At 42.3% G+C, this 25,559-nt stretch overlaps 1 protein-coding gene across 4 annotated transcripts in view; it reads right to left on the reverse strand.

Annotated features, from left to right (window-relative positions):
- LOC109415818 (filamin-B) overlaps positions 1 to 25,559 on the reverse strand; it is a 198,509-nt gene that overhangs the window by 103,712 nt on the left and 69,238 nt on the right. For all 4 annotated transcript variants that reach the window (XM_029869278.2, XM_062853062.1, XM_029869279.2 and 1 more), the window contains exons 2-7: positions 5,058 to 5,409; positions 4,348 to 4,998; positions 3,806 to 4,290; positions 3,556 to 3,742; positions 865 to 2,389; positions 632 to 799 (exon numbers count right to left, since the gene is read on the reverse strand). In XM_029869278.2, coding sequence (XP_029725138.2) covers positions 632 to 799; positions 865 to 2,389; positions 3,556 to 3,742; positions 3,806 to 4,290; positions 4,348 to 4,998; positions 5,058 to 5,288 — 3,247 coding nt within the window. In that variant the 5' untranslated portion in view covers positions 5,289 to 5,409. The remainder of the gene's footprint in view (positions 1 to 631; positions 800 to 864; positions 2,390 to 3,555; positions 3,743 to 3,805; positions 4,291 to 4,347; positions 4,999 to 5,057; positions 5,410 to 25,559) is intronic.

The following is a 25,559-nucleotide window of genomic DNA, read 5'->3' on the forward strand; positions in this document are numbered from 1 at the left end:
GATTTCTGTGGCCCAAACCGCTGTATGAAAACATTTCAAATTTTGACCACAACATTTCCTATATTTACTGACACTGCAGTGAAATTTTTATGAAGCTACGTAAATTTTTCACTGAAATACGGATTTTTGAAAACGGTATGTCCAAAAATGGATTTTTTCATATAAGTTGTTATAACTTAAAATATATAACTTCTATCAATTTGAAATTTTGTCCATACATTATCAATATATTGATGATGATGTGGTTAAATTTTCAGCCAAAAATATTGATAATTGTCAAAGTTGCAGCAGATTGAACATGACGCATTTTAAGAGAAAAATCAGCTCGGCTTTTTTTTGCTACTGAGTGTATGGTTTGACTGGTTGGGAGACATTCTTTGGTGCTTGATAATGATTAAAAACAGCATCTGTAATATCTATCTACTACGGGCTGGCAAGAGACTTGTCTGTTCAGGCGACGAACCCGTCATTGTAATGCTAGACAAGCGTCTGTCAATATAAACATTTCGAAAATCTTTGGTTGAATGCTTTATGGTATTTGAAATACTTTCGGATTATGATTCCCACCAGGCTGGATTCCGTTCGGATACCAATCAATGACCAAAACTCAGTTGCAATTTCAGTCGCTTACCTGGTACGGTTTCTTCGTTGAACGTGATCTGCACCGTGTGTACTCCCGATTCGTGCGGCGTAAAACTAGCAATGAAGCGTTGGTTTCCCAGGGCACGCACCGCTGAGGTCACACGGCCACCGTTTACCAAAATTTCCAGATTTCCGGACCCGGCTTGGGAACCGTCAACTAAAATAAATAGGGGTGGATGAGTTCTAGTGGACTTTTATTGATCGTTAATGAATGGTTCTTACTTTCAAATTCCACCGGCCGCCCAAGTACTCCGTCGGGAATGTCCTGGACCCGAATGGCCCTAGCACCGGTAACGTCCCGACCGATCGGTTCGAATCCGCTGTTCAATGTGGTGTACTTCTCGTAGCGCTCGCTCGATTCCGTCTTGTAGTTCTTCAGGTATCCTCCGGGGCGGTACAGTCCTTCGTCGTCGATCAGTTTACGATCACTGCGGTAGTTGTTCTCACCGAGCGAGAACTTGTTGAAGTGTGTATTCTTCTCCGTTTGGGAGTCAACCGTGCGGTCGAAGGTCAGATCCGTGTTCAGTTGCTTCTCGGTTAGGTTGGCCAGGGATTCCAGGGAGTTTTGTGAAAACATGTGTTTTGTTTTGCTGATCACATCGCGGCTGTCACGACGGGATGGCCCGTTGTTGGAGGTCACCCTGATGTTGGACGAGTAATCTACCGTGGATGGGGAGGTGACCTTGTACATCTCTATTGGGCTGTCACGGGCGACGTCTCGCGTGATTGTGGATTTGTAGGTGGATTCCCGTTCGGTAACTTTGTACGTTTCGTTCTTCTCGTGCATATTGATTGGGCTGGCGATGCGTGGCTCTACTGGTGACGGGACGTAACGGGTTGTGGAAGTGTAGAATTTCGGACTAGCCGTTGCGTTACGGGCGTTGGATTCGTAGATCGTTGAAGACACGGTTTGGGGACTTTTCAGTCCGGGGCTGGCACGAAGCAGAATGGGACTTTCCGAGTCACGATGCTGACGGATTGTTTTGGTAACGTGGTTCTCTGTACGAACTGTTTTAACATAGTTGAAGCCATCGTCCTTCGGGGGAGTCTTGAAATCGCTGGCCAGCAGTTCAGTACTCTTTTTGAAGCTGTGATCGTTTTCAGATGCAAGATTTTTGTATTCCGTTTTGAAACTGCTGCTGTTGAGAATATCCTTAGGTGAAGGACTTTCTCGGAGCGGGGAAGTTAATCGAGTGCTGTAAATCTCTTTTGATAATGGAACTGTTTGCGGAGAGTAGATGTCTCGTTTGACTTCGCTCTTTCTGTTCAATGATGAGCTGTGGAAGTGATAAGAAGGACTCTCGGACCTCATTCGGCTATCATGCTGTGGACTACTCCGGGTCTTGCCGGAACGTCCCTTACTGCCGACACGCATGATGTACGGAGATCCCTTCACGTCATATCCGTTGAAGTAGATGTACACTCGGTGTTTTCCATTCTGTCTTGGCATGAACGTCACTTGGTACTTGTTCTCCTGCAACTTCTCCACTGAGCAAACAAGTGAGCGTTTCTCGTGCACAATATCGACGTGCAGTTCTCCGCTTACTCCAACTCCACGGGCATCCACTTCGAAGGAGTGAGCCCGCAAGGGCATGGCACCGTCCAATCCGTGCACCGAGACACCACTGGGGTCGAATACCGAGCAGGTAAATGGACCACCCTGGATGTGACGTCCCTGGTACGTTATGGCAATCTCCCAAACACCGGCCTCGTCCGGTTTGAATATGGCACTGTGTCCGTGATCGATCTGGAATAGAGACAAAAGGAAGTTTGAGTTGGGAAAAAAATCTGAGGATTATTCATCCGGAATCAGTTCGCATTGATCTCGCGTGTTGTGTGAACTACAAACTCTCTGCTAAAAGATGTTTTGAAGCAGTAGACCAATATTAGTACAATATACAATAACCAGCAATAACTCATGCCCACGCTAGGTACCTTTTGATACCTTCAACATCTCTTTCCGGGACCTTTCAAATATCGTTGTAACATTAAGTTGAACGTTGGCATTCCTACTTGAATAAACTCTTGAGATGTTGTGTCAATTAAAAAAAAAACAGGATGGCGGGTCTCCAGTTAGCCTAGTGGTTAAGGCTATGGATCGCCAATCCGGAGACGGCGGGTTCGATTCGTGTATCATTTTCCTTGTCTCACAATGTACGAATTCATGCAATGGCAGACAAAGAAAGCCCTTCAATTAATAACTGAGGAAGTGCTTAAAGATCACTATGTTAAAGAGAGGCCGGCCAAGTTCCAGTGGAAACGTAGAGCCATAAAGAAGAAGAAGAAGAGTGGCAAGGAATAAATTCACTGTTTCTTCAAAAAGTGAACTTTTGAACGTTTTGGGAAGTTGCAGCGTAAAAAAAAGTTGTTGAATCGCGTGCCCGGCAGATGAATGGGAATGACAAGCGTACCCATAGCTCTACAGGAGATTGGATTTCTAACAATAGTAAATTCCTCCAGCAGTGGAGTTGATAACAGCTCTAGTATTCTACAAATGTATCATGCTTCTCATGTCCTGATTAGGGATTGAACAAAATTCTGGCGGAACTGTTGAAAATTCTCAACTGTATTCGTTGGTAAATCTTGAATATACTCCGGTCGGAATCTTATGCCAACTTTGTTTGAAATTTTAAGCACAATCCATTTCTAATCATTCGCAATGATCATTAGGATGGCTGAGAAGGGTTCTTTTGGAAGTCCTAAGCTAAATTCGAAGTTGATCCTTGAACATGTTCTGTTTCAAGTTTGAGCACGATTCGTTTGTTGTTTTGAGTTGAATCTTTGGTGAAATACTTGACAAGATCCATTCGAAACTTTTAGTTAGAACCTTTAAGAACCCTAATTAGGATCCACCTGAAGCCAACTGAAGTTCGTATTGAATACTGAGTTATATCTGTTTGGATGTATAATTACCTTCTTCAGTGGACACTTCAATGGTCTTCCGGATGGGCTGTATGCTGTCACCAGAATATCTTCAGATTTCGGAGCACCGGTTGCGTTTACAAGTACCTCAACCAAACTTCCCAGAGCGCAAGGAGCCATCCCTGGAGGAGGTACTGTAACCAGCCGAGGCAGCACTCGGAAGAAATGGCCACCCAATCTAGAATAGAATTAGTACGTTTTAGCTCTCCTGTCTTTTATCACACATTCCGCTTCTACTTACTGATTATCGTCAACCTCCAACACTATTTCGTGCATACCGTACTTATCCGGAATGTAAGCACCCTCACCTCTGGAGTTCAACTTCACCGGATGCAACGCATTGCTGTTGGGAGTGGTTACGTATGCCTTAACGCTGCTCAAGTCAATTTCCCGAGAAAGAACCTCCACTCGGAATCTAGTCTGCTCACCAATCCTTCCGGATGTACTCTCCAGGTGCACTGCCAACATGTCCGCCAGGGGAGCTCTTGGAATTACCCACCGCAGCCACGTGGTATAAGCCATGATTCCGAGATGTTCTTCATCCGCAGTGGCCATATCCTTGGCAGCTAGTACTGGTTTCACTCCCAGCTTAAGCCCACCTTCGATGACCTTGTTCTGATTGCTCTCCCACATCATCGGGTCGGAACTCAACTTGTTCGGATCCGGTACGGGACCGCCGAGATCCTTGATGATCTCACAGAACACTTTTCCGTCGTTAAAGTCGGTCTGAAAATGATAAGGGTTGATGAAAAAGTAGCATTTTGAAACTAAGAGTTCACTTACCGTGAAGTTGTTGACCGGACGTTTGACGGCACTGTTCACCCACCGCATCGTTGCGTTGTAGCCCGGTCCATCAGGTTTCATGAAGTACGACAAGTACGTCATTCCAGAAAGTTCATCCAACCAGCTGGATGCCAAATATTCCGGCTCCAGCACTTTCGGTATTCCAAACCGATCGTAAGCGATCTTCATCGCTCGTTCACAGTTCCGAACCGAATCGTGAACATCCAGCGTACGCCAATGTGGAAACAGCCCCGGTTCGCAGTAGTCCAATAAGGCCGACAGCAATACTCCGCTGTTCCAGTCTGTCGTCAGGTTCGTCACCTTGCAGTCCGGCAAAGCTGCTTGCAACCACGCCAGCATCAGCTTTCGCGGCGGGAACTTACTCCTTCCGATCTGGTAACGCACGATCAGGGACCAAATCAGACCCAGGATCAGCTTGACATTCCCGTTGACAATGTCAACGTTTCCGATATTGACTAGTTTCACTCCGTCCGCTTCGATGGCATTCAGCGCCGTGGTAGCATTCTCCAGATAGTGGTGCTGATTGGCGGGTCGCTTATTCCAGTTGGGCTTCAGAGGACGCTTCTGAAGACTTTCCACCAAGGCACACAGGAATGTGCCGTCGCAGAAATCCTCGTGGAAATCGTTGACCTACGATCAGACCCACATCAATACACATCTCCTAATGTGACTAATGAACCCATACTCACCCGCAATCCAGACTCCCTCACATGCTCGTTTACCCAGTTCTTAAAAGTATTCGCCTGAATCTCAACCCAAAGGTCCTCATTACCTCGGATGTTCATACCCTTGGCGGCGGTCCCTTCCGGGGACCGTGCCACCAAACCAGCTTGGGTGATCTTCTGGATCTCCGTTTTGCCATCTGGAGTGTGCTGCAGCAGCCCGGCGTGCGTAATTCTGGCTCCCTTTGGCAGCTCCATCGCGCTCGTTTGCTGTTCGGCTCCTATCGGTGAGTGTCACACGGTGTTGCACGGTGGTGCAGTGATGTGCGGGGGGTTGCAGTCGAACGCCTAAAGACCTTCGACGATCATTTTAGATCATCTGTTGATGAAGAAAGAAATCAGTGATTAATTGGGAGTTTACAACTTTCGACGTGGACTTTGTAGCCGGCGGTGGATTCTATTGGAATGATTTATATCGGCAGTTCCGATGACACTAAAGTGGAAGGGTGTCCGTGTGGCGGCTTTTATTAAGTGATTTTTAATTGCGCGTAATATTTTAGAAAGGGTGGTTCAATTCGCACCAACGTCACATGTAGAACGATACAGTATGTGCGGTTCAGATCGGATAGAAAAATGGGCAAAACTCATTCGGCAGTTGAGTCGTATAGGCTGACTGACAACAAGGAATTGAATTAAATCAACGACGCAGTCGAATAATGACACCGACTTAGTGCTTCAGTAAACTCAATAAAAGTTTGTGTTCGTTCTAGTGTGATGTGATGACTAGACGTTTAATTTATTACAGATTGTGCAGCCTTGAAAGCGTGAAACTTTGAGTAATTGAATTAATTAAAACTTATATATTTATTGATCCTAAATTGATGGATACTTGAAGAAATAAAGTATAAGAAGTATGTATTCATTTTTATCTGTATTATCGTAGGACCCCCAAAACCCCTCCCTTGTGCACGGGCTTGCCGAGACGTGATTATTAAGCATTTTCTATTATGTATCCTTAACTGATTAAGGTTTTTCACAGGTGAAATGAGAACCATTACTGGGAAAACGGTTTCGTTTTATTATCGCATATTAATATTCAAAAAATTAATTAAATTATTCGTTTAGGCTGATACAAATTTAATTTTGACTTTTTGTCTCCCCCCTTCAAAAAATTTTGGCTGGATTCTGCATTTTGTGGGAGCAGATAAAAAAATATTTATCAAAATATCGGGTCGTGCCAAAAATTCTTTAACAATCGGATTTGTTTTGAGTATTTAGTATTTTTCAGATTAAATGCTTTATTATTTTTATTCCCCCTCCCCCTCGACCAGCCAAAGAGTGGAGGGACAAAAAGTGAAATAAATATTTGTAACGGCCTTATACGACAATGATAAAAGTAGTTTAAATCTCCAAAGCAACATTTTATGTTTTATGCTGCTCTGTGAAGGATTTTCGTAACCATTTTTTTTTACTTAAAATAGGGGATTTAACGTATTCTCGGCAGTTTTGTTCTCTTCGTCATGGTGGGGTTATTGAAACCTGTAGAGCTCAGAGTAGGCCTTAAATCCTTCCCAACCAAGCTGAGTTATATTCGGTCCACAAAACCCTCCATGACGAGGAGAACAAACCTGCCGATAATACCCATCGCCATCCTAGATTCATACATAAAAAAAACTTCTTGAAAACGCCTTGAAGAGCATCTTTTGGCTAAAATGAACCAATCTCGTAAAGATTTTGCAAACTGTAGTTTTTTTCTGTTTGGGTTAACCACTGCGACCAGTATTTAGTATTTAGATCGTTTGTGGCATTACCTGTATCCTTAATATTTAGTTCATTGAGAAGCAATAAAGCATCAATTTATGTACAGCTCTTGTTTTGTTATCACTGAGCAGAGATGTCATATATACATATTTATCTTATTATATAGATTTTTGAGCATCTGCCCAGGTTACGTTTTAAATTAAATTAACTTTTTTCTTGTATAATAGAAAACTTATTTTCACCAGAATTTTGTATGGGATACAGATTTTTGAACAAGTGATAATCAAATCATCTGGCATCCCTGCCTTAGAGGTTCAATAAATCGAATGCGATGGAAAGGTCCCGTTTTAATAGCGGCCGGATATTTCCTCTAAGGATTCCGCCAGGAATTCCTTCTGGGGATTCTTCCCGAATCCGTCTGTGGATCTCACCGGGAATTCTCTCTGGAGCTTCCACCAGGAATCCCCTATAGAGATTCCACTGGAAATTTCATCTTGGGATTCCTCCATGAATTCTGTTTTGGGATTTTGCCGGTAAATCCATCTGGAGATTCCACCTGAATCCGTCAGTGGATCCCTCCGGAAATTCACTCTGAAAATTACGCCTGAAATTCCCTCCTAAAGTTCTACCGGAAATTCCCTTTGGAAACTTTGCCAGGAATGTACTCTGCACATTCCAATAGGAACTCCCATTGTAGAAACTCTGCCAGTAGTTCCCTCTGGGGATCCGGAAACTCGCTCTTGGCCAGAGATGCCAGATATACAGATTTTTCTGTATTATAAAGATTTTTGATCTTCTGCTATACAGACAAGATACAGAGTACAGAAAAATACAGAATGTGATACAGATTTCTTCAGGAAGCATCAAATTTGAAGTTATTTTCAATAAATTTAACGAAAACTTTCTTAATAGCTTCTTAAACTTTAAATAATTTTAGAAAAAATTGCATTTTCTTAAATGTTTTAGAAAATAAATACCATTCATTTCATTTATTTAGTTAACATCAAATTCATGATAATACTGAATCAACAATTTGCCGCCATAATACTCGATTTGCAGCTGCAGCTCTCCAACGTCGGTCACGCCCAACACTCGCCAGATCACGCTCCACCTGGTCCGCCCATCGTGATCTCTGCGCTCCACGCCTTCTTGTACCAACCGGATGGTTAGCAAACACCAACTTTGCAGGGTTGTTTTCCGGCATTCTTGCAACATGCCCTGCCCACCGTATCCTTCCGGCTTTGGCTACCCTCTGGATGCTGGGTTCGCCATAAAGTGCAGCGAGCTCGTGGTTCATCCTTCTCCGCCACACACCGTTCTCCTGCACGCCGCCGAAGATCGTCCTTAGCACCCGTCGCTCGAAAACTCCGAGTGCTTGCATGTCCTCCTCGAGCATCGTCCACGTCTCGTGCCCGTAGAGAACCACCGGTCTTATTAACGTCTTGTACATGGTACATTTGATGCGGGGGTGAATCTTTTTTGACCGCAGTTTCTTCTGGAGCCCATAATAGGCACGACTTCCACTGATGATGCGCCTTCGTATTTCACGGCTCACGTTATTGTCAGCCGTTAGCAAGGAACCGAGGTAGACGAATTCTTCTACCACCTTGAAAGTATCCCCGTCTATCGTAACATTGCTGCCAAGGCTTGTCCTGTCTCGCTCAGTCCCACCTACCAGCATGTACTTTGTCTTAGCCGCATTCACCACCAGTCCGACCTTTGCTGCTTCACGTTTCAGGCGGGTGTACTGTTCTGCCACCGTTCCAAATGTCCTAGCAATAATATCCATGTCATCCGCAAAACATACAAATTGGCTGGATTTCGTGAAGATCGTACCCCGGCTGTTGAGCCCGGCTCGTCGCATAACACCTTCCAGGGCGATGTTGAATAGTAGGCAGGAAAGTCCATCTCCTTGTCGTAGTCCCCGTCGAGATTCAAATGAACTGGATAGTTCACCCGAAATCCTTACGCTGTTCTGCACACCGTCCATCGTTGCTCTTATCAGTCTAGTCAGCTTCCCGGGAAAGCTGTTCTCGTCCATAATTTTCCATAGCTCTGTGCGGTCGATACTGTCGTATGCCGCTTTGAAGTTGATGAACAGGTGATGCGTTGGGACCTGGTATTCACGGCATTTCTGGAGGATTTGCCGTACGGTGAAGATCTGGTCCGTTGTCGACCGGCCGTCGATGAAACCGGCTTGGTAACTTCCCACGAACTCATTTACTTTAGGTGAAAGACGACGGAAGATGATCTGGGATAGCACTTTGGTATCGGTTCGCATTCTTCTCTTGTTGATTTTACGGTGCTAGTCTTTTTTACGGCTGGCTCGCAGGGCCTGACACCAACCCACTAACCCAGGGAGTTGGGCTTACCTTCCCGGAAGCTACGGGTTCTGCATTGGCATTTCCTCCAACTACAGTGCTAAGTAGCTAGGCTCGAGCGCCAGTCTTCGCCGGGGGTGGTGTTTTTAAAGATCCACAAGCTCTACTCTTGAATCTCTTTTCTTTATCGGTGTAGCTCCACCAAAAAATCCTTCAGAAATTCCTCCAAGACTTTCGCCAAGAATTCCTCGAAGAATCTTTCTAAGTATTCCTCCAAGAATTTCAACCAATTATTCCTGGAAGAAGTCATCCTGGATTTTTTCAAGAAATTTTTCGAAAATTTATCCAAGAGTTCCTCCGAGAATTCTATCAGAAATTCCTACAAGAATCCCTCCATAAATTTTTCCAATAATTCCTTCAAGAATTCAACCAGACATTCAAAAATCGCTCCAGAAACTACTTTAAAAATTCTGCATACATATGTACATGTATGTATGTATGTATGAAAGCCTTTGATTTTCCATAAAACTCTTCGAAGGCTTACTATAGCTATATGTATTGGTAATTTTAACCCTTCAGCGCGCGCGCTGTTGTAAAAAGTACAACACTGCCAAAAAACCTCGCTTTTCGTATACAGCGCGAGCGCGGTGCAGTTTCGGTTGTTTGATGGCGCGCGTCCTGGAAGGTTAAAACACACATGGAATATTTTACCTTCCTTAATCAACAATCATAATACCTAAAACGATTCTATACTGCGTAATTGGTGGGTTTGGCAATTTCATATTACTACACAAATCTTTAATCTGACGATGAGTGGTTTTGGCTCCATTTGTGCAGATAAAAACTGGCGCTATTTATGAAGTCAGATCAATAGTTCATCTAAAAAACCCGGATTAATCCACCTAGTGGTGATAGTGCCTTTCTCGTCGAATATGTACTTATGATCTTTCCGTCGACATAAGCATCCTGAATCGTATGAATACTTTATTTATAAAAGCAAGAATTTCATCCAAGCCATCATCGAGTTGGGAAACTTTTTGATGGCATATATTCCCAACGTTATGTTCAATGTATAGGCAGAGCTTAAAAATATCAGACCTCTTAGTTGACTGCGTGATCACCTTTACTATTACTGGAGGCCGATCAATACCTAGACGATAATAACAAGTTAAAATATAATTTATTTCACAATCAAAAATAACTTTACAGTCTTCGATAAACTTTTTCCTGCACACCCATATGCATTTGACCACTTCCAGCGGGACATCCGGAACCGGTTCCGGAATATTGCTGGTTGTACCAAATATTGTCTGGAACCATTTTCTTGCTAACCGTCCATCAAGTTACCTAAAGCGCCACGATTAGGTGTGTCGCATGCATGGGTTTGGTTCACTTTTATATTTGACCACTACCGGCGGGACATCCGGAACCGGTTCCAGAGCACTACTGGTAGTCTCTGTTGTGATCTGAGGCTATTTTCCTGCTCACCGTTCGCCAGGCTATCGAAAAAGCCGCTATTTGATGTGTCGCATGCATGGGTTTGGTCTAGGGTTTGGTTCACATTTATATTTGACCATTTCCGGCGGGGCACCCGGGACCGCTTACGGAATACTAACAGTAGTCTGCTGTGATCTAAGGCTATTTTCCTGCTTACCGTTCTTCAGAATATCGAAAAAGCTGCTATTTAATGTGTCGCATGCATGGGTTTGGTTCCCATCTACATTTGACCACCTCCGGCGGGACACACGGAACCGGTTCCGGAACACTACTGGTTTTCCTAAATATAGTCTGATTCCATTTTATTGCTAACCGTTAATCAGGTAATCTGAAGAGCCGCGAATTGATGTGTCGCATGCATGGGTTTGGTTCAATTTTATATTTGGCCACTTCCGGCGGGGCACCCGGCACCGGTTCCGGAATACTACCGGTAGTATCTGCAGGATCAAAGGCTATTTTGCTTCTCACTGTCCTGCTGTTCATCAGGTTATCGAAAAAGCCGCAATTTGATGTGTCGCATGCATGAATTTGGCTCACTTTTATATTATGCCACTTCCAGCGGAACATCCGGAACCGATTACGGAACACTACCGGTTCAGATATGGCCTGAGACTATTTTCCTCCTTTCCGTTCGTCAGGTTATCGAAAAAGCCGCGGTCTGATGTGTCGCATGCATGTTTTTGTGGCATTTTCATATCTGACCCCTTCCTGGGGTACCGATCCGGAACACCTAAATGGCCATGACTCCGGAACGGCTAAACCGATTCGAACCATTTTCAATAGGAAACAATGAGACCAGATTCCGCGTCGAATGAACCGTCAGTCATTAAAATCGATTGAGATTTAGTTCAAAAAAGTGACGTGAGTTTTTTTGTCCACATACATACACACATACACACATACACACACACATACACACGTACATACACACACACAGACATCACCTCAATTCGTCGAGCTGAGTTGATTGGTATGTGTGACTCGACTCTCCGGGCCTTCGATCAAAAAGTCATTTTTGGAGTGAACATATAGCATTTCCAGTACACTTAGTGTACGAGAAAGGCAAAAATAAAAAAACAGCATTTTTTATCATTTTTCTACAAACTACAATAAATAAGCTTCAATTGCTTCTAACAAAACTTTTTTCCAAGTGAAACCGTTTGAAAGTGTAGGTACCAATTCTTAAGTGCGCAGGCTACAGTGTTCCTATCCTCCAAAATCCCATATGAATTCAATGAGATACCGCAACATTAGGAACACAATGTTCTTTCGGATAAAAACAAATAAAATGCTCATACCAATCTTAAAAAGACAATATTTCGTTATTTTCCCGTAGATAAAAAATAGATTTTATTATTTTCAATTCAATCCCTGTATAAAGTTTGCTACAGAATAATACCAAACAGAATATGTTATTGATGATTTTGAATTCCTATTGTTTATTATCAGATGGTCAGGCGATTTCTGATAAAGTTGCTTTAAAAAAATTCTGTTAGAAGTATATATCGGGGCAATATTCAAGTTATGTATTGTTAGGAATAGGAAAGATGAAATATTAAACAGTCCAAGATGTGCATCAAAACATTTTATTAACTTTATTTTTCCATGTATTTTTATTTATATTTGTTGTATGACTTTTCAACTTCGGGCTCAGTATCGAAAAATACCAGGAGAAGCTTTGATTTGACCGATAGTAGATTAACAGCTTTTTCGGTAATCCACGAGTTTCACTTACAACTGGGAAGCAATTGAAATATATCAGATATAGATCAATAAAATACAAAGGGTGAAAAGAAATAATGCGAAAGTTTTATTTTATTTTAAACCTTATTGCTTTCGACGAGATCTCCACCATCCGTAATGCCGGCTCTAAACTCTAGCCCTACATCATCTGCCCAGCACATCTGACCCATTGTTTATAGTCTATAACACAACGCAGTCAAGTCCAGTTGAGTGTACACTCCGTTAGTGAATAAAATGTAAAACGTACAAAATGTTTCAACTACATGGAAGAAAAGTTGCCTTAGGAACTTATCCTACCACTTGCACGAACACTTATTAAAAAGAAAAGACAAAAAGACACGGACACCGTCTTCAGCCAGAGGCTGTACAGACTGAACGAAACATAACATTAGACAACGGACACGACACATATTACGAGCACCAGTGGATACGAGAAAGAAACATTTCTTGCGAATAGTTTCATCACTCGGAGTGGCAATCGAACCCTCACCCCATGGCATGGTACGTTTATACGCTTGGTGACTCTAACCGCATGGCCACGAGGCTCCACAACAATTTTTCAGTTACTTGAAGTATTTTCCATATTTTGACAGTATTTTTTTTCAATCGGGTTGAAAATAAAATTTAATATCAAGTTGCACATTTGATTAAAACGATTAATTTTATTTTATCCAGAAAATCCTCAAAATATGTATTGAAGAATGTAATACTACAGCTATCTTAATTAGAACTGAGAAGATTTTTATCAAAATGCATTTATTATTCTAACCATTGTAGCCATTGAATTGTATGACTATTGGGTGGGTAGTCAATCGTTTGGGGATATGTTGTAATTAACTTGATGATTTTGTGGCTATATCGGAAGGTGATTTCCACTTTCTACAAATTTTCACACTGGTTCGCTACCTAGCGAATTCTATCATATCTATCATTTCATTATCCACTTTGATCTCTACTCCCTTATACTATGAGTAGAAAGAGACCGATATAGCCACAAAATCATCAAGTTAATACAGGTATTCTTCGATATAACGTACCCTCGATATAGCGTACCCTCGATATAGCGAATTCGATATAACGTACATTTTGCTTCGATATAACGTACAACATTGAAAATTTTAATTTTTCCCAGGAATAACCCTCAGATAAGCTAAGAAACCACTCAAATCAATATTTTCTTGCAGTATTAACCTTGTATCCTAGAATTAGCGCAAATTGGGGAAAAAATTAGTGTACGTTATATCGAAGCAAAATGTACGTTATATCGAAGCACAAAAAAACGAAATTACTTTTTCGTGAAAACTCATGTTTTTCATTATTGGTTTTGTGAATTTCACCGAAATCATTATTAGGGGTTAATTTCACGTCGAAATCATCATTATTAGCATAAAAAATATTATTTTTTTCTCTGCTTCGATATAACGTACACTTCGATATAACGTACAAAGAGAAAACTTTTTTGTACGTTATATCGAAGAGTACCTGTAATAGAATACGGTCGATAAACAAGTATATGATATGTTGTAAGTTTGAAGAAATTTTATACTTTTATTAAGAACTAGCTGACCCGGCAAACGTTGTCTTGCCAAGCTGGTTTGGTGGTTTGACAACTGTTGAGTTCATAACATCACCGCACTCTAGATTGGTTTCTTTTCGATCGTGTTGATTTTCTTCCCAGCTCATGAAAAATCAGTACTTTATATTTTTTTTACTTTTCTAGTGGATTTTCGTAACTTTTTGTACATATAAACACAGCCACCACGAATACGATCCGAACCGTGCCAGAGTCATGCTGATCGGATTATCCGTTCTTGAGTTTTGTTGCCTCAAATGAAGTGTAAACTCATTTTTATATATAGACTAGCTTTAGTTATAATTCTCGGGTTATAACGATATTTTCTCCTGATTTTTCAATTTTGAGTGATAACAACTCACTGTTTTCTGCAAAAACGTTGTAAATATATTGCGAGAAGTTGCACAGTCCAGTAAAAATTACTATGGGCTTCTCAATCATCATTTTCTATTTTTTTTTGTGTTACAGGCAACGTAATAAGTTTTTGACTTGTATTTAAGCAACCATTCCCACTATTGCCTACGAGGATTTCCACTCCCAAGTGATAGTAAAAAGTCTAATCTTTCAACTGCCGACTGTGCCATCTGCGCCATTTTGCACCAGAAATAGTTACTTAAGGAGAAAGTTCACCTTAAAATATGAAGAATTTGCCTATAACTTTTTTGGATATAATGATTTCACATCTGGGGAAAACATGTGTATTTTGACGTCCTGAACAAGTTTGTAGAAAGTTACAAAACTGTAAGGTTTAATCTGTTGAAGCTACATTAAAAAACTGGTTTTAGGGGTACTTCGCACAAAAATATCCCGTAAACCGTAAGAGGTGGAGCTTTGACATACTCTACGATTTTTTTTCTTATCATGGGCTACAACTTTGCCAAAGCCGTCAAACCTCTAAAATTTTATTTTTGAAAAAAAAAAATAATGTTTGTCTTACTTCTAGGGAAATTAATCATTAATTACATTTTATCAAAAGACGCCTTTCAACATGAAGAAAAACTTTGTAGAACACGCCAAACCTCCAGAACCAACATAAAAAAAAGTTATTTAATTTTGATCGCAAAATCATAGATTTCGAAATTCGAACACTGTGCGCCGGAATCATTGGAACATTGGATGTAGTGCTATCGGCATCGGAATCAGTTGTAGAGGAAGACGACGTTATAGAAGTGGTGGAAGAGAAACATCTGGAAGAAGCTGACGGTTCGCAACTAGGAAAACAAACGGAAAATGACCAGCCGGAAATCGACGATGCACCGGACTTTTGGTATCCCAAACTGCACGAAATTTGCGAAGGACTTTAACACAATGATGAAGGAACAGGATACAGGCGAGCCAGTGTCGGGCCCAATTCGCCTCACCTGGTTTTTCTAAAACGACCGAGACTAATATATAAACACCTTAAAAAAAAAAAAAATACGTGATTAACACTAACGCCACCTGGTGAACGAATTTTGAACTATTAAGCATGACCAGCTAGATCTTCACCTGGCAGGTCCAATTTTGTTAAAAAGGGGATTTTTCAAGCTAAGTAGATTAAAAAAAAAAAAACATTTAAGTTCAATTTACATATCATGGAGTATATTTTTTGGCTGGAATTTAAGGCAAACTACATAGTGTAAGTATAATCGCTTTACTTAAAATTGACTTATTGGGCCAAACTATGGAGTTGCGTAAAAAAAAAAAAACAAAACAAAAAAATGAATAGTTTGGAGGTTCCGTATAGACAAGTCTAAGTCCCCGTTCAAATTACAGGGTTCAAGGTGAGATTTAAAGGGCCGATGCCGAAGGAACATTCGAGGTGGTTTAATGAGGTGGAAGTGTCAAGAGGTATTCCGCAAAGAAGAAAGATTGTTTGTAGGGTATTGTATGATAGTTGGATCCCTCTGAAACACCCATGAAATCCTCCCAAAACTCCCTTAAAATATCAAGAAACCCCCTGAAGCATTCCTGAAACCCTTATGAAATCCTCTGAAATTCCTCTGAAACACTTTTACAGCTCCCCAACAACTCCCCTAGAACACCAGAGTATCCCTAAGCTTTCCCTAAAACAACCATCAATTTTCTCGGAAACTATCTTTCCTACACAACCTGAAACCCTCGAGGTTAACCAACAAGTGTTTGAAGAGGAGAGAATTTAGTCGTCAAATTGTGGTGATCTGGCAAAAGTCAACGCACCATACAATTTTTTTATGTTTTGTATGGACAAAAGTCTACAAGGGAGGAGGGGGGGGTCTGAGACTGAGATGACCAAAAATGAGTTAACGTAGTTTATGGACAGCACCTAAGGTGAGTAGTTAATACTTCTGGTGTCCATGGTTCGAATCTGGACAAAATATTGTTTCCTTTTTTTATCATTCCCTCTCATTCAAGTTGCATAATGATTCAGAATCTGCGCTTTTTGGATTTTGAAGAAGAAGGAATTGTGTTCTATCGTCGATAATACGGACAGTGAATAAATTGCACTAAGATTGCTGTTACTGCCTTTTATACAAGTCGTGTTGCTCGGGAAGAAGTTTAAAGAAGGGAACGGAAACCAAAAAGTCTGAAGCAGAGACGGGAAATGTCACAGAATTTCATGAAAAAAAGAAAGCCATGTTATTTTTGAATTTCAACCATTTCCTGTGAGTATTTCCATTCGTGTGCATAACCCATCCATAATGCTGATTAGATATGGAAAGTTATGTATTTCTGACACGTGGTTGGTGTTGACCCCCCCCCTCTTAGCGACACTCCGTACACTAGGCGCCCATCCGCCTTTCGTCGATATTGGGAAAACCCCTCCCTTGGCGTCACTTCTGGGCACAGGCCTGCTTCATTTTAGTGTTTTACTAGAGTAAAGGACCATAATCAATTAAAAAACGCCATGTTCAATAGCCAAAGAATGAAGTAGAAAGAACTGAGGTAGAGCAGTGAAAGGAAGAAGAAAAAAAAAACAATTTATAGAAACCCAGTGGAGAATGAAAACTAAAAGCAGTGCATAAGAAATGAAAAGAAATCATAAACTTCCGTTGTTAAATAGAAGTCAAAATGAAATATCACAATACGAAGTATTGAACACATGTTTTCATCTCGTTGGCCGTCTTTCTAAACAGCATCAATACAACTTTTAACCCGACAACTCTAAACATATATGATTCACTGGACATATCATATTAATAGTGGTTTCTGCTTTTAGTGGTGTTGCGTGTACGTACACGTTGCATTACAAGAACACTACCTGAGTTACTGGTTGAAAATAGTAAACAAAAATCAGCTGTTCCCGGCTAAAACAAATGGGCATATTTTCAACCAGTAGATTTGCATTAGTGTTCGTGACGCCGCGCTGCGAAACCACTATGTATTCATTGCACTGACCTCATATTATTAGAATGCAACGTAACCAGCAACGACATTGAAGTTGATTGCTGTTTCTGGACTTCAGTTTGGCATTGGTCAATCAACTTCACTGACGAAGTATGTAGCTGCAGTGCAGCATCAACAGAGGCACCAAGTCTACAACAAAAAAGCTTCTCGCCACCCAGCTTGCCTCGTACACCTCATACAGACGCTCTCAACCAGCACAACAGGAAAAAAAGCTTTCAAACCGTGGGAAAACAGCTGGAACATGGCCACTCGTCAGCTGTGAGTAACTTGAGCTGAGTTCCATAAACAAACGCTTCACCACGCTTGAGCGGTCTCAGTTGTTTGCTTTTGCTGTGTTTGTTTTGCAAGTTTCGGTTTGTAGTGAATGGCACGGTGAACCTCAACTCATACACATGTTTCCGCTCTATAACACGTTGTTGTTTTGGTTAGTCGTCGCATGGATGCGGCATTCGCCGCATGCCGACATCCCAAACATAAACACCGACAACGAGAACACCGATCCGGACAAAACGGTGAATGTGTTGTTTGTGGCGATGGATGGTTGTGTTGTATTGATTTACCATCACACCGCATTAAATTTGGTTTGCTACTAGGGTGAGACTGTATTTGATCGTCGATGTCACGATCAATCGGTGAGTTCATCATGCATTGCTATTGAACGTGAGAATGGGTGTGAAATGTTTACGGTATATTACGTCATTGGAGAACGAGCCAATATGGATGAGGTGCAGGTCCTACACACAACAAGAGGCAAGGAGTCGAATGACGACGGAATTCAGCAAGGAGAAATATACACCCAACAAGAGGCTGAAGATTTCCTTACAAGTATGCTTTAATGCTTTTTCAAATCTATACTGGTACAATCGCTTCAAATCGAATCATGATGTTAAGTATTGTCCCTTATTCGAGTGTTATCCGAGAACTAGGTACTCACAAATACAAGTTTTTTATCCTTCTTGTGCCAGGCTCGAAGGTACTGTTCATGGAAACCAAAAAAAAATCCCCAATACGATAAGGTCCTGATCCGTTTTTTTTTCAACATCTATAGCACACTCTAGTAGAGTGTATCAAGAAGGTGGACATACCAGCATATAGGTAGCTGCTATTACTGCGGTGGAATGTGGAAGCTAACCAAGCAAGGCAGGCGATAGAGGATAGGTATGCCTTCACCACCCGCCGCTGCGCTGCTGTGAACAACTACATGTCGCCTTTAGTACCCTGGTATACTTGTATGCGACGACTGACCGACCATGGATTGCCGCATATTGCGATGGAATTTGTAAACAAATTGCTTAGCAATAGTGTTGACGATCGGATATCTACTGGTCATCAGGTTTTGTAGACTTTTCGAAACGAAGTTGCAAAATGTTTGTACTTCGATGTGGACTGAAAGTGGTGAGTGGGACTAAGGGTTGAAAGATGTTATGTTGTTTGTAAATATTTACTTTTATGTTTGACGAAAGTGGAATTTGCAGTGCAATGACAGGATATAATGATGTGTTTAAATCTTTCTTAACATCTTTCTAAACATATTGGTTCGTCCATAACAGTTACAGCTTCCTAAAACACTTAACCCTAGATGACTTCATCTCCTGTCGTTGACACGCCGTTTCTCGATGGATTTATTCACAGGGTCACGTAAACACGCCGGACGCCCTTCATAATCCCAAAGGTATCAACAAGCGTTGCGTTGAGTTTGCTGGGGCGACACGGCGGAAGCCTATGGTGATTCCATTTATGGAGTGGGTGACATTCATCGCAAAAGAAGCTACATATTTTTCAGACTCCCTGCCTTTCTATCGAATCGCAATGTCAACCCCGTTCCCATAGACGGTTCCTGCCTTCGCACGCATCTAAATCACCAAGTTATCGATGACCAATGTTTTATATAAGGTTATTGTGGAATGTAAGGTTTTATTCAACCACTTTAAAAGAGAGGGCCACCTAAAACAAATAGTCAGTATTGTCTTCCATCAACGTAGCAAAGGTTTTTATTGTGTATTTAATTGTTGGTTGAGTCGGAAGATGCAGCCACTTATCCAATTGCTGCCTGCAGGTTCATTAGAATTTCAAACTAGAACCACTTAGCGGCTCCACTTTACGACGACGGGTGCTACTTCTGCAATTCAGTCATCACCAGTGCGAGATACCTTCGAGCAGCCGGCGAGCTTGTTCGAGTCACCAAGAGCCATTGTCTTCAAAGAAAAAAAAAATCGTAGCTTAGCTTGGGACTCGTGACGTATAAATTCCGGAGAATCACGCTGCTGGCTGGTAAACCACTCCGCCATAATTGGATTGTTGCTTGTTGAAAATAAAGCAACACGTAACGAGAGTGAGAAGGCGGTTAGAAAAAATGCCAATGATCTTATTCAGCATCCTGCCTGGCTGCCTCTGTCTGTTCATCAGTGGCGGCTTCTAGAACGGACGCGCGTCTCGCCTACAGATGCTTTTTAATCCGATGAAGAATGGTGGTGCCTACGACGTTCTCGAATGATATGCTGTGATCGTATGAGGCGCAGGTTAAGGCAAACAAGGCGTGGGTAGGTGCTGCTTTCTTGGAACAGATCCGTGATCTTTTTACTACAACTGTTAGAATATAGGAGGCTTTAAACTTTCTTCTTATCCTTTTTCTTGGGTTAACGTCCCTACTGGGACAAAGCCTGATTTTCAGCACAGTGTTCTAAGGGCACTTCCATAGCATAGCGTAACAAAAAATAACTTTTGGTTTGTCTCAAGAGCAAATTTATGTGTCTTTGACAGATTTTGGGCCGCTGAATCCGAATCCGAGCTCAGAATTGCTGCAGCACGTCACAATTTTGAGCTATACCTCAATTTATAGGGCAAAATATGCGATTTTGGGCTTATTTTGACTGCAAGACCATTAAGCATGGACACATTTTTTTTCAAGCAATCAAAAGGTAAATTGGTCAATTAACATCTAAATTAACAATTCATGCAAAATATTTTGTTTTAACTAATGAAATTTAATAGTTTTAAGTAATTTACGATAGGTACATTATTCCCCGTATAACCCGACCAGAAGGGCATACCTTACAAATACCATGCGAAGAGCAACATGTGCTCTAATCAGTGTTGAAAAATTCATTTCATCATGTCTAAATTCAATCACCAACAGCTCATTTTAGAAGCTGAACCTGAGAATATGGTATATGAAAAACTTGTGCGGCTAGACCAATTCTGTAAGAAAGTCACGGAAAAACTGCAATTTTTCGAATATTTAAGTTAAATGTCACGGACTACCTTCGAAAAATGCCAAATGATATTCACCGTGAATATCATTGGGATTTTTCGAAGGTAGTCCGTGACGTTTACCTTAAATATTCGAAAAATAGCCATTTTTCCGTGACTTTCCTGCAGAACTGGTCTAGCTGCACAAGTTTTTCATATACCATATTCTCAGGTTCAGTTTCTAAAATGAGCTGTTGGTGATTGAATTTAGATATGACGAAATGAGTTTTTCAACACTGGCTCTAATACCTAAAATTGTTATTGCTGCGGTATTCTACGAAATGTTATGAGAACATCACAATAGCAGATGGAGGTATTTGAGCAGAGTTTAGTATTGATGTAGTATTTGTTGGTTTAACAGTGAAAATAACTGAAGAACAAGATTTGCTATTACATCATGAAGTCATCAAACAAATGAAACATTAAATAACAAGAATCGTTATTAGTTTGTTATTCAATAACTTTGGGATAACAAATACAGCTTTTGAAATTTTAGGTATGCATTCATCATTGAAATTACAAGACTTGTTATTTCCTAGGTGTTATTTATACAAAATTTTGGTATTCGTTTTTGTTATTTTGCCTCTTATTACCACCTAATATAGGGCATATCAAGGTATGGTATCTTGATCTGTTATTCTCTTGTTATTTTCTTCTGCTCGGGAAGTCACCCTCCAAAAGTTGCATGCAAGTTTACTTACTGACATAAAACGCTTAAATATATCAAATTTGATTTGATAAAACGAAACATTTTACATGAGTCGTTAATTTAAATGTTTATTGACCAATTTACGTTTTGATTGCTTAAAAAAATATGTCCATGCTTAATGACTTGCAGTCAAAAAAGCCTAAAGTCGCAAATTTTACCCTATAAATTGAGGTATAGCTCAAAATTGTAACGTGCTGAAGCAAAGCTGAGCCAAGATTCGGAATCAGTGGCCCAAAATCTGTCAGAGACACATAGGGGAAGGTGGGGTAATATGCACCCCCTAAGCAAACGTGGCCCTATATCTAAGATTAAAATGATTTTATGGGTGTCTTGCGTTTTGAAAGTTAGTTTACTTATTTGTCTAAGAGACGCCAACTTTTGGTCCGCGTGATATCAATTTTACCTAATAAAATTACCAATTTAAAATCCCGGATTAATCCACCTAGTGGTGATAGTGCCTTTCTCGTCGAATATGTACTCATGCTCTTCCCGTCGACGAAAGCATCCGGAATCCTGTAAATACTTTATTTATATAAGCAAGAATTTTATCCAAGCCATCATCGAGTTGGGAAACTTACTGATGGCACATATCTCCGGTGTTATGTTCAATTTATAGGCAGAGCTGAAAAATATCAGACCTCTTAGTTGAATGCGTGACCACCTTTACTATTACTGGAGACCCTTCAATACCAAGACGATAATAACAAGCTTAAATATAATTTATTTCACAACCAAAAATCACTTTACAGTCTTCGATAAACTTTTTCCTACACACTTATCATTGATTACTAGATTCAAAAAATTTGACCAAAAAATGGAAGCAAGTGAAATTTTTCGTGCTGAATCCAATTCAAATGAGAACCATATCACAGAGCGCGAGGAGCAATCAGTCGGATCAAAATTTTGCACAGCAATTTCAGACACAAAAGGGGATTGAAAAACTTTGCTCGAGGTTGATGCGATTAAATTCAACAGGTTTTCTGAAAAGCCGAAAATTGATGTGCATGCATGGATTTGATTCATTTTACATTTTGGTCGGGACATACTAAACAGGTTCTACCGGTAGTATCTAATGTGATCTGAAACTATTTTTTGTTAACCGTTCATCAGGTTATCGAAAAAGCCGTGGTTTGATATGTCGCATGCATGGGTTTGGCTACTATATGCATTTGACCACATCCAGCAAGACACCCGGAACCGGTTCCGGAATACTACTGGTTGTCTCAAATATGGTCTGCAACCATTTTCTTACTAACCGTTTATCAGGTTATCTAAAGAGCCGCGATTTGGTATGTCGCATGCATGGATTTGGTTCACTTTTTTATTTGACCACTTCCGGCGGGACACACGGAACCGATTCCTAAATATAACTGGTTTTCCTAAATACAGTCTGATTCCATTTTATTGCTAACCGTTCATCAGCTTATCTAAAGAGCCGCGGTTTGATGTGTCGCATGCTTGTGTTTGGTTCAATTTTATATTTGGCCACTTCCGGCGAGACATCCAGAGCCGGTTCCGGAACACAACCGGTAGTCTCAGCTGTGATCTAAAGCTATTTGCCTGCTTACCGTTCTTCAGATTATCGAAAAAGCTGCTATTCAATGTGTCGCATGCATGGGTTTGGATCCCATCTACATTTGACCACTTCCGGCAGGACACACGGAACCGGTTCTGGAATACTACTGGTTTCCCTAAATATAGTCTGATTCCATTTTATTGCTAACCGCTCATCAGGTTACTATAGAGACGCGATTTGATGTGTCGCATGCATGGGTTTGGTTCAATTTTATATTTGGCCACCTCCGGCGGGGCACCCGGAACCGGTTCCGGAACACTACCGGTAGTCTCTGCTGGGTCAGAGGCTATTTTCCTGCTCACTGTTCATCAGGTTATCGAAAAAGCCGCTATCTGATGTGTCGCATGCATGGATTTGGCTCACTTTTATATTTTGCCACTTCTGGCGGTACATCCGGAACCGATTTCGGAATACCACTGGTTCAGATATGGACTGAGATTATTTTCCTGCTTACCGTTCGTCAGGTTATCAGAAAAGCCGCGGTTCGATATGTCGCATGCATGGTTTTGTAGCATTTTCATATCTGGCCCATCCGTGGGGTACCGATCCGGAACACCTAAATGGCTATAACTCCGGAACGGCTGAACCGATCTGAACCATTTTCAATAGGAAACAATGGGACCAGATTCCGCGTCGAATGAACCGTCGGTCATTAAAATCGGTTGAGGTTTACTGCCAAAAAATGATGTGAGTTTATTTTCTACACACACATACTCACACACACACATACACACACAAACATACATACACACACACAGACATCCCCCCGAAGTAGTCGCTTCTAGTGGAATCCGGGGGAAGCAGGCACTGTAGACCTTGGTGGAGGTTAGAGGCGTAGGGTTCAGAGTTCTCTTCTCTGTTCTGAGTCCCTCACGAACTGGCACGCGATGGACGAAATCGGTAGCACTGGTCATGCTTATCGAACGCGTGTCGGGAAGGCAGAAAGGCTTTACCACCAAGTAAAAAAAAAAAAAAAAAAAAAAAAAAAACACACACACAGACATCACCTCAATTCGTCGAGCTGAGTTGATTGGTATATGTGACTCGACCCTCCGGGACTTCTATCAAAAAGTCATTTTTGGAGTGAACATATAGCCTTTCCAGTACACTTACGTTACGTTTGGGTGCTGAAAAACTGTTAGGGGCAAAACGCACCTTGAGGTGGGGCAATACGACCTCTGGCAGCAGGGACGGATGTCCTGGGGCCTGACGCACCCCCCCGCTTGCGAGTCAGCCGCGTAGTTGCCGGCTAAGAATAGGACTACTAACCCCAATTCAAGGTGTCAAGCGACCCGTGCCGAGGAATGAGTGATCGAGGGGGTGAAAAAGATGCTCGATCTTTAACGGAGCCTGTGGGGCACCTGGGCACCCCCCACAGTAAGCTGTCCCTTACCGCGTTAATGCAGAGCTCTGGCGTGGTGGACATTCTTTCTCGTGCGACTCGTGGGAATAAAATATGAGTAACAAACCAATACAGAAATCAAGTGTAGCAGGTAGTAGTGGTGGGATCAACCCCTTCGCAAGAAGCGGGTTGATGAGATCTCCGACAAGGAGAAGTGAGGAGATAGGCGCTGGGAGTTGCGTACGCAGCTCAAGCGTGGGTGCTCCAGTCCACTTCCCGGCAAGCCAGCCGGTGGAGGTTATGGACGGAGCGTGGTTGTTGAGGGCCGTCAACCGAGGATCCAAAGGACGGTCCGCAATAGAGGTGGCTGAGCAGCAGCTTGGCAAAATCATCGACTTTGCGTCCACTAAGTCGAATATAAGCAAGGACCTGAAAACGGCCTTGCTTCGACTTAGGGCGTCGATCGACAATGCCAAGCAGGAGCACGCGGCACTCGCGTTGCTGACTGCTGCAGCAGCGGAGCCTGCAAATGAGAAAGTGCCGAAGTTTACCCAAACGGAGGCCTTCTCCTTCGCAGGAAGTCCGAATAAGGCGGAAGCGACTGCTCGCGACAAACGGGGCAAGCAATCGCAGAAGCGGGCGAGGCAACCGTCAGGCGAGGAGCTGTCTGGCGGTGCCCGCAAGGCCAGGCGAATCATTACCCCGAAAGTCGGTAATAATGCCGGAAGGTCGGACCCCAGCCAGGGTTCCCGGAAAGCTGGGAAGGGTGGGCCTGAAAAGGCTGGCCCGTCCCGGAACGATGGGAACAAGGGGTTGCGACCGCTAGTGGGCCCTCAACAGCCACAGAGTAGGGCGATCCAAGGGGTGGACCCCCCTTGGACGAAGGTAGAGCGGAAGAGGAAGAAGAAGGCGAATCCGCAGGTAGTAGCGCAGGACGCCAAGCCAAGGCGTAGGAGGGCAGGTGCCAAGCGCGAAAAAGGCGACGCTATCGTCATCAAGACGGAACAGTCCAAGTACTCGGACGTCTTGAAGATGATGCGAAGCGACGCCAAGCTTGAGGGTCTTGGAGCCGACGTACGCAGTATTAGACGTACTCGTACGGGCGAGATGATCCTGGAGCTGAAGCGCCAGAAGGAGCACAAGGGCGCCGCCTATAAGAGGCTGGCAGAAGAGGTCCTTGGTGAGGGTGTGCAGGTGAGGGCTCTGACACATGAGGCGACTCTGAAGGTCAAAGACATCGATGAGATCACCGAAGTGGAAGAGCTCGTCACGGCACTGCGGCAACAGTGCGATGTGCAGGTGGCCGCCGCAGCCGTTAAGCTACGGAAAGGGCCAGCAGGGACACAGATAGCTTTGGTTCAGCTACCTGTGGCGGACGTCAAAAAGTCCGTT

This window comes from Aedes albopictus, chromosome 2 (assembly GCF_035046485.1).
Source record: "Aedes albopictus strain Foshan chromosome 2, AalbF5, whole genome shotgun sequence".
Taxonomy (NCBI): Eukaryota; Metazoa; Arthropoda; class Insecta; order Diptera; family Culicidae; genus Aedes; species Aedes albopictus.